The sequence below is a fragment of the Gobius niger genome (genome assembly GCF_951799975.1).
Source record: "Gobius niger genome assembly, chromosome: 18".
NCBI classification, from domain to species: domain Eukaryota; kingdom Metazoa; phylum Chordata; class Actinopteri; order Gobiiformes; family Gobiidae; genus Gobius; species Gobius niger.
This window is the reverse complement of record NC_136869.1, coordinates 572,145-582,463: the sequence shown is the minus strand read 5'-3', so window position 1 is coordinate 582,463 and position 10,319 is coordinate 572,145. Positions and strand designations below refer to the sequence as shown.

Sequence of the window (10,319 nt, the reverse complement as noted above, 5' to 3'; positions counted from 1 at the left end):
ATGCAAATGATCAACTTGCAACTGATCAACTTGTAAAAAGGTCACATTTTCAAAAGCATTCAAACCTGGCACTTTAATGATCAAAAAAAAAGAGACAGTTTTTTTAGACTATGGACTCTTGTGGAGCCGAAGCAGCGAGGTCTCTATGAGAAACGTGTCTCTGTGGAGTCCAGCCTTGGAGAGGGAGGTGAGCCCCGGTCTACTTTACTGCAGGCATTTGTAAAGTGTGTCGGATAAATGCAACCTGCCGTTCACACAGAAGTCGTTTTGCAGAAGATCAGATACAGTGACAATAGAGCAGAGCCACCGGCGGTGTAGATCTTATGCTGTCGATGTAAAACATGGAGGATTAGCTTCTTTTCTGACTTTTGCAAAAACACACATCAATTTTCAGGATTAAAAGCTTATTTCAGTGGCTGAATCTGTGCAGGGAATGTGTTTGGGCCTGGATCATGCCCTGAGCATTCCCACCAGAGAAGGCTAATGCTACAAGCTAAAGCTCCAATCGATCATGTGAAGACAAGAAATATGCATGAATAAAGTCAATTAAGTCACCAGCTACATAAAGCATTCGTTTAACAATGATCACACACTCAGCTGGGCTGGACACACGTGGTTTATTGCAGACTTTTAATCAACAATGAGCTGTAGGTAATTGTAACAAGTGAACCCAACCTAGAATAGCCACTTGCCACCGGCACAAATAATGTCCGTTTATTGAAGCGTCTGGGCTGGATATGGGCTTAAACACTGGGGAGACCATGGGACATAGTTTAACATCCGTTGGACATCACCGTGTGGCACGGCGCCAGCACTGCCTCCTGCTGAAGGAGCCTCCAGCACATCGTGAGAGCAGTGGAGAAGATCTGTGGAGCCCCTCTCCCCTCTATTAAGGACATGTTCTCCACCCGTCTCACCTGCAAAGGGGACCTACACACCATCACAGTTTCTTCAAGGTAATGCCTTCAGGGAGGAGACTGCGGAATCTACAGGCCAGTTCTAGTCGACTGAAGAACAGTTTCATACACAAGGCCATCGGGAAGCTGAACTCCCTGCCCTCCCTCCCACCTCTCTTCCCTCTCTCCCCGCTCCACAATCAAGGATGAAAAGAATAGAATAGATTTTTATTGTCTACCGAGGTAGAAATTCATGTTTGGCTCATCGAGACATAGAAATACAAGACTATGGGACACTACAAACATGCCCAATAGAAAAAAGAAAAACAAAAATGAGAGAAACATAATTTCAAATCATTCACATGGTTTGACAAATAAAAATCTTGAATCTTGAAATGGCAGTAGCAAAGAGGGACTAGTTAGCCCCAAAACAGCAGTTATTTTTCAGGCAAGAGCTCCTTCCAAGATGTGACTATGCTCCAGAACACACTCTGAGCTGATGCTCGTTCAGAGCGTCTTGACACTCGATGACATTGTGACAAGCGTCTGTGTTCAATAAGCACAAGCGTCCAACTAACGGCTTTAAGCGCGATTTTTATGCCTGAGAAGCTGCCTCCACGAAACGGATAAGTGGAAGCAGATGGATGGATGGATGTTTTAAACTTATGTGAAATGCAAAGAAAAGTTTGATTTTGGTGAAAGAAGTCCACACCCTCCTGCTTTAACGACTCCGCCCAGTAGCACTCACTCCAATTCTAATGAAGTGCTTCGAGTGGCTTGTCATGGACCACCTCAAGTCTGTTCTCCCTCCCACCCTGGACCCAGACCAGTTTGCTTATCGGTCCAATCGCTCAACTGAAGATGCCATCTCCACTGCGCTTCATACAGCCCTCACTCACTTTGAAACTAAGGACTCCGACGTTAGAATGTGTTTTTAGACTTTAGCTCAGCATTCAACACTACAATCCCACAGCAGCTGATACACAAACTGCTCCACCTGGGGGACAACACATCACTGTGCAACTGGCTGCTAGACTTTCTGATGGAGAGAACCTCCAGAACCATCCCACTGAACACGGGGGCTCCCTAAGGCTGAGTGCTGAGCCCCCTCCTGTTCACTCTGCTGACCCATGACTGCACTCCAAAGTACGACTCAAACCTCTTCATCAAGTTTGTTGCTGATGAGACCCACTGAAGCTGTAGTCCCACCCTTCTTCCCCCGCCCCTCGCTCCACAATCAGGGATGAGAGAAACAAAAATTCAGATCATTCACATGGTTTGACAAATGGCACAAAAGTTAGACACACATCTCACATGCAGACACACGGGTTAGACACAAAACTTGACTTGATAAAGACGGTGTCAACAGAATAAATGGTTGTGAATTGATAAATGCATTTTTATCTCTTTGATCACATTAACCTTTTAAAAATAAGTTTGTTACATTTGTCCTTTTTTATAAAGGTCTTTTCTTCTGTAGGTGAACTGAAGCTGGAGCCATGGCCACATCAGACCCTCCTTCTGTGGTTACGGCCCTCAAGAATGCTGTGTATGACTTCAGCGATAAAGATATTACAAACTTTAAACTGCACCTGAGAGACAGGACTCTGTTGGAGAAAGAAAGAAAGTTTGAGGTCATGAAGAGAAGTAAATTAGAGAAAAAATCCCAGGCTGAGATCGTGGAGGTCATGTTAGACACTTACGGCATCTTCGCCATCGAAGTCATGAAGAAAATACTGAGGACAATGGACAAAAACAGTACAGCGGACGAGCTGTGTGAATGCCCTTATGACCCCGAAGGTAAGAATGACCTATGACCCTCCTCTTCTGTCTCTGTGTCCTCTTTTGTAAAAGGTTGTTGAGACTTTGATTAAAAACATAGATCTGTAACTTTAGTAAATAATCCATATCTTACCCAGTTTACCTTTGAGTCAGAGACGTGTTTCTCCATCAGGCTGGAGGACTCCACCTCCTCCTCCACCTCCTCCTCCACCTCCTCCTCCACCTCCTCCTCCACCTCCTCCTCCACCTCCTCCTCCACCTCTGTCTGACCCCTTTGATCAGACGAGGGTTAAAAAGAGCAAACGTCCTGATTAAAGCCTTGCAGTGTGACATGGAGCAGCTCTCAGTGTCTGACTGTGATCCTGCTCTGAACTGTAGCAGGACCGGACTCTCACACACTGGGCTCAGGATTGGAGCCTCCTGGATCTAATGTGGCCGTGACCCTTTAACCCTTATGTTCCGTAGAAAACGATTTCATGAAGGAAGTAATATTAATAATATTTTTGATAAGTGACACAGATGCAAAATCAAATGTCTCAAATATGGAAAAGTGTCATAAACCTCCCCAACGGAGAAGTGTTAAGAGCCTGAACATTCATCAGTTTGGCCAATGTTTAGAAAACGATCTTTGAAATTCAGGAGTTGTGGATTTGCCGTGTGTGTCAGAAAGAACCGTCTCATGTGTAACTGTGTCTGTTCAACAGAAATCCTTAAAGTGAGTAAAGACAACCTGAGATCAGAGCTGAGAGAGAGGTTTAAGTTTCTGTCTGAGGGAGTGAGCTCCAGGAAACAGATGGAGTTTAATGACGGCTACACTGAGCTCTTCATCACTGAGGGAGACTCTGGGCGGGTCAATGAGGAGCATGAGGTCCGACAGATGGAGAGAGACTCCAGGAGGTCAGGCCAGGAGAAGACCGTCCACTGTCAGGACATTTTCAAAGGCACTAACCAGAGAGGAAAGCCAATCAGAGCGGTGCTGACGAAGGGCGTGGCCGGAGCGGGGAAGACGGTGCTGACTCAGAAGTTCAGTCTGGACTGGGCTGAAGGCAGAGCCAACCAGGACGTGGAGCTTCTGCTCTACCTCACCTTCAGAGAGCTCAATGACCTCAGAGGCTCAAAGTTCAGCCTGGTGGAGCTGCTGCACCACTGCTTCAGTGAAACCAAAGATCTCTTCAGCTTTAACAGTCTCCAGCTGCTCTTCATCTTCGACGGTCTGGACGAGTCCTGGACTCCTTTGAACTTCAGAAGGACCCGGGGCCTGAGGGATCCCACAGAGAGCGCCTCAGTGGAGGAGCTGCTGGTGAACCTCATCAAGGGGAACCTGCTTCCCTCCGCTCGCCTCTGGATCACCACACGCCCCGCGGCGGCCAATCAGATCCCTGCTGAGTGCGTCTCCAGGGTGACAGAGGTGCGAGGCTTCACCGACGAACAGAAGGAGCAGCACTTCAGGAACAGGTTCACAGACGAGGCCCCCAAAGTCATCTCCCACATCAAGACGTCACGGAGCCTCTTCATCATGTGCCACCTCCCGGTCATCTGCTGGATCATCTCTGATGTTCTGCTCCATCTGATAAACACAAACACTGAAGATCTTCCAACAACCCTCACTGAGATGTACGTCCACTTCCTGGTGGTCCAAGTCAAAGTCAAGAATAAGAAATATGAAGGTCGAGAAGAGTCAGATGATCCCTGGACTGAAGAGACCAGGGAGATGGTGAAGTCTCTGGGAAAACTGGCCTTTGAGAAGCTGCTGAGCGGAAAGCTGATCTTCTCCCAGAGTGACCTGAGCGAGTGTGGGCTGAAAGCTGAGGAGATCGTTCAGTCCGGAGTCTTTACACAGGTGTTCACAGAGCAGCCAGGCCAAGGCCCCAAGAAGGTCTACTGCTTCATCCATCTGAGTGTGCAGGAGTTCCTGGCTGCACTTCACGTCCATCAGACCTTCTACAGCTCTGGAGAGAACCTGCTGTTTACACCACGCTCCTCTGAGAGCCCTGACCCAGAGGAGGACCTGCTGTCTACATCACGCTCCTCTGTGAGCTCTGAGATCTTCTACCGCTCTGCTGTGGACCAGGCCTTACAGACTCCAAACGGACACCTGGACCTGTTCCTGCGCTTCCTCCTGGGGCTGTCTCTGCCGACCAATCAGAGGCTGCTGGAGGGTCTGCTGACTGAAACAGGAAGTGACCGGACCAATCAGAGGACAGCCTGGTACATGAAACAGAGGCTGAATGAAAAGGGCGTGTCTGCAGAGAGGAGCCTGAACCTGCTGCACTGTCTGAACGAGCTGAACGACCGCAGTCTGGTGGAGCAGATACAGTGGGCCATGAGAGGAGGAGGTCTCTCTGACAGATACACGTCTCCTGCTCAGTGGTCCACCCTGTCCTTCCTCCTGCTGTCGTCAGACTCAGACCTGGAGCACTTTGACCTCAGGAAATGCCAGAACTCAGAGAAAGCTCTCCTGGGTCTGCTGCCGGTCATCAAAGCCTCCACTAAAGCAAAGTGAGTCCAGACTGTCCTTCTGTGTCAGAGGAACATTGTCAGATAGGGTCAGTAACTGTCTCCTCTCTCCTCAGTCTGTCCCTCTGTGGTCTGACCTCTCGATGCTGTGGTCCTGATGGTCCTCTGGCCTCAGTGCTCAGCTCCTCCAGTCTGACTCTCCTGGATCTCAGTAACAATGACCTCCAGGACTCAGGAGTGGAGCTGCTGTGTGAGGGACTGAAGAGCGCCCCCTGCAGACTGGACACTCTGAGGTGAGACGCTCCCATCATGCACTCTGTCTCTGTCACATTAGAGAGTAATGCTGTGTGTCTTTAGGCTGTCTGGATGTCTGGTCTCAGAGAGGGGCGGGGCTTCTCTGGCCTCAGCACTAAGCTCCGCCTCCTTCCGTCTTAGAGACTTAGACCTGAGCTACAACCATCCAGGACCTTCCACCGAGCTCCTGAAGGCTCTACAGGCCCCACACGGGCCCCTGGACTCTCTCAGGTGAGTCTGACTGAGGAGGACCTTCCCCTCTGGTCCTGGTCTGGTCTTTAAGCAGTAAACTGGACTGGTGTGTTTCAGGCTGGATCCTGCTGGACAACAGTTCATGGTCCCAGGTCTGAGGAAGTGTGAGTACTGTTTTATAGATGAGATATTATATCATATTTCTGTCACAGATAGTTAGATGTTTGTGTGTTTCAGATTCCTGTGACGTCTCTCTAGATCCAAACACAGCTCACAGACGTCTCCTTCTGTCTGAGGACAGACAGACTGTGAGCTGTGAGTGGGAGGAGCAGCAGTATCCAGATCATGAGGACAGATTCACAGACCTGTATCAGGTCCTGAGCTCCACTGGCCTGAGGGGGCGCTGTTACTGGGAGGTCCACTGGAGCTGGAAGGACATTGATATAGCAGTGAGTTACAGAAGAATCAGACGCAGGGGAGACAGTGAAGAGAGTAGGTTTGGAGACAATGATCAGTCCTGGAGTCTGAGGATCAAGGAGGGACAGTACTCAGTTCTTCACAACAACAGAGAAACTCGACTGTCCTATTCTTGTCCCTCACAATCACGTATAAACGGACGTAGAATGGCTATTAATCGTAGTATGATTCTGCCCTCAGGCAGTGTGGGCGTGTTCCTGGACTCTGAGGCTGGAGTTTTGTCCTTTTACAGAATCACTTATGCTGATCTGATCCATATCCACACCTTCAGCTCCTCCTTCACTGAGCCGCTGTTTCCAGGGTTTAGACTGAGTTTTGAATCTAAACTGTCTGTGTTCTAACTGCGCCCCCTGGAGGACAAACCTTTTCTGATTAATTGATATTTACCTTTTTTTGTTTTGTCTGTGAAAGTCGTGTCGTTCTTGTACATAAACAACTTCAGTCTCGTTACCCCATCCTCATATATTTTTCTTTTTTACTTTGTACTTTACAATTGACTTTATTTGTTCATTGAAGCTGCTGTAAAGTAACTGTTCTGTTGTGATTAAATCTGGTATAATTGTCTAAAATGTGAGTGGTCGTTCACTGTGACAGACTTTGCTGTTCTGTCGTCAGTAATGGTGTTTCATCTGTGTTCGCTTCAGTGGAAACATTTATAGAGTAAAAATACATATATTGTTCTTAACCAGTGATGGCGTCGTGTCATTTGTGTTTCAGCTCCTTCATTCACCGTGAACTTCCTCCGTACATCCATTTCATTCTGCCAGGTCCATCAATGCACTGTTATCTGAAAGCAACTGAAAAAGAATGTCATTGTCTGAAACCTTCCTTAAATGTGGTTCTGAAGCTTCATATTTAACAGTCTCATAAATCTGTAAAGAATCCGGTGACTGGTCTGTGTTTAGCTCGACTGTTACACCTGCTGTGACTTCATCTGCATAACCTCTACACTTTAAAACTCATCACGCAATAAAAGACTGACTTTATTCACATGTGATGAAGTCTTAAAACGCTCTCACTCGGTGCAACTATTAAACCATTGTTATGTTTGTAAAGCAGACGGGTTAGTTTACCTGCTTTACTAGTTTCTACTGAGACACAGTATGAACCTTTTCTGTAGATGGAACGAAACACCTTCATTTGGTTTTATTACAAATATAAACATCTCAGACGGAACAGATTTTGTGCAAAAGTAAAGAACAGTCGTGGCTTCAACATCAGTGAATGAAATGTTTCGTCTGCAATACAAACTGTGAGGCTTTAAAACGAGTCCTCGGTTTAGAAATGACCCGAGATGGAATAAAGTAAAATCACTTTAATATTTCAGTGAGTTGTGCTTAAACGGCTCTCGTGGTTTGGTCCTAAGGTTTTCATTATCTGTGCATCAAAATGAATCACACTATGGGAAAAAGCCACTTACACAAGATTGAACCTAAACTAGACTGAAACTGGACTAAAGGAAAGAATATTGGTAACTTCAGGTCTTTAACTGGTTGCATTTATAAATCATATTTATGTGGAAACAAATAAAGGCAATACATATCTCACTTTGCATGTAATGAGTCTATGTCATATATTAGGTTCACAGTTTAAGTTGAACAACAGAAGTGAATGCACTTTTTCATGATATTCTAGTTACATGACGAGCACCTGTTACTGTAGGGTGTTTTAAATCATAGTTAAATGTAACCGTCTCTGAGTTTGTAGGATCCTCGTCAGCGGGTGCATCTCAACTTCTGTCAGTGCCTGAAAAACACAAACACTGTGACTGTGTTGGACCTAATCATAATAATACTTAGTAAAATAATGTTCAAACCATAAAGACTTCCTAAATAAAGCCAGTTGTATAAAAAGTCCTTTTTCTCCAGTGACTCCGTGACTGAAGACCCACAGAAGGAGCATCTCCTGGAGCCCAGAGCCATGTGAGAAACGACTGCAGCCCAGGCCTTCAGACTGGCTCACTCTGTCTGGGGAAACCTTGCGGTGATAACGACTGGACAGGGTTAGCCAGGCGGTGAGTAACTCTTAACACGCTTCACATCCAAGAACAGGAAGTGTGTGTTTAGTTTGTACTAAATGGTAGAGCGTAGTGATGGGCAGATCATTATTCAGTATTTATGGAATATCTCACTGCAAACCCATGAAGTCTGACCATGAGCTTTTTCTGATGAGCTCAGTTCCTCAAATGGAAAGACTTACTGAACAAAACAAATGTAGAGCAAAGATTACGTTTGTTCAGGAGGATCTGCAAACTTCTGAGTCGTAATACTCATATTGTAAAGGCTGTTTTAGTTCTCCTTAGAATAGCTACAAAAGTTAATATTTAGTTTGTAAGCACCATATTATTACATTATTTTTTGTGTGTGTTTGGGTAGGGCCATGTAGTTCTATTTATGGACAGTTGGGGGAACCCTCGACTAGTGGTGTGGAAGCTGCCCTGGGTTTAGGCCCAACAGTTTTGTGACTGTGCAAAACTGTAGAGGTGCACAACTTACTGTCTGTTTTGGAACTTGAATCTTGTGGAACTTGGACCACATTAAACAGTCTTCTCCATTATCCTGTAAGTCTAGACATTGCATTTATTTTTTACTCAACGCACATGTCAGGCTAAAGCTACTGCCCAGGCTTTTTACTATGCCAATTCACCCTCAAAAAATTGCCATCACATACCCAGGGCCATCCAACGTTTCAAATGTATTATTTTAGGGGCAGGAGACAGGTAGGTGTTGCAGAACTGGGTTTAATTACCACTGACACCTGCTGACCCCAAAAACATCTAGAGAATATCTTAAAAAGTAAAGTTAGCTTTCTTGTCAATTTATCCACATGAAAACATGCAGAGAACTGAAATGATGTTGATCTCAAACTCTCAGTGAAAACAACAAAATCTCAAAATACAGAATATACAAAATTGGCAAGAGGAATATCACAGTTTGGTGTCCTTGTTTGTGAATGCCACAATGACAACAAAGACAGTGTTGTACAAAGAGACTGATTATTTATGACACAATGAAACCTCTCTCACAGCAAATGTCCTTTGAACTCTAGAAAAGAGAAAACGTAAAAGGTATATTTGATATAAAAAAATATAATTCAATTTCAACACTGCGTTAATATTTTTCCACCTAAACTTGATAGTACAAAGTTCAGGTGGAATCAGGTTTATTCCAGTTATAACCTCTCCTGAATGGCTTGTGGGCGAGGCTTGTGAAGATAAGCGTTTACAGTAAATGCCAAGATGAAAAAACAACTCCATTATGGAATGCTCTTATACAGTGGGTGAGTGGATTTTTCTCTTGTTCTCTCATTAATGGTCAATGTGAATTTATTTTTTAAAATACACTTAATTTTCTACTTATATACAAGATAGAAACAGCTCAGTGGAGTCTCAAGGTGTAGATTATTATAAAACCAATGTGCATTTACATTTTCTGTGTGAAGAAATTGTAACAAACATAGCTGTAGATTTATACACATTACATGCAATTATATTATTGTATTTTACAGCTACGGCAGTGTTGGCCATCCTAAAGCCAACTAGCTAAAGACAACTTGTTGTTTCCTCCGGTTGTTGTAAAGTCGTTTCCATTGTAAAAAAATGATCTAAATTCATGTGACAAAAAAAGTTGCAAAGTTGTTACCAAATAACGGATGCAGCCATAAATGTTTTGCAGAAAGACGAATACACCTTGAATGAAGAGTTAGACCTCAGACTCAGACCTGACCATAGACTTCACCAGTACAGAGGGACCTGCAGAGACTACGGTCCTGGGCTAAAGAGGTTTGTCTTTAAAAGCTTATTTATTATCTTCTTTATTGTCGATCTGTATGCATGCGTCAATAAAACTGTCATTAGTAATATATTCCCATATTAATTTTGCACTCTAATACACTTTATAGTTGCTTAATGCAGTATAATACTCGCAAGCTATCCTCACAAATACTCCCTCATTATGACATCCTTTTGTACAGCACCTGTTTGAGCTCAACTTTTATAGATAAGGTAAACATTGACAGATAATGGAAGGGTGAATAAACAGGCACAGATCTTTATATGTTTCATACTTTGGTCAGCCCTGGTCGTAAGTGCTTAAGTTGCATTTTTTAATTGATTTATTGAAGGCTCGTGCACACCAGAGTGCAGCGTGACATGGCACTGTAGGGCTTTTCTCAGTACTTTAAAGGACAACTAAACACCAAATCAACTCTTTTTAGCTTATA

At 44.6% G+C, this 10,319-nt stretch overlaps 1 protein-coding gene across 1 annotated transcript; it reads left to right on the top strand.

The window, feature by feature from the left end:
* Positions 1-2,319: 2,319 nt before the first annotated feature.
* On the top strand, positions 2,320-6,439 carry LOC306977846 (protein NLRC3-like; the record flags this gene model as incomplete). The annotated part of the gene is made up of 7 exons (XM_079576285.1): positions 2,320-2,696; positions 3,383-4,710; positions 4,825-5,177; positions 5,252-5,428; positions 5,493-5,660; positions 5,739-5,785; positions 5,859-6,439. Exons 1-7 carry the CDS (start codon positions 2,396-2,398, stop codon positions 6,437-6,439), a joined length of 2,955 nt encoding a protein of 984 aa, XP_079432411.1. The 5' UTR covers positions 2,320-2,395.
* Positions 6,440-10,319: the final 3,880 nt, after the last annotated feature.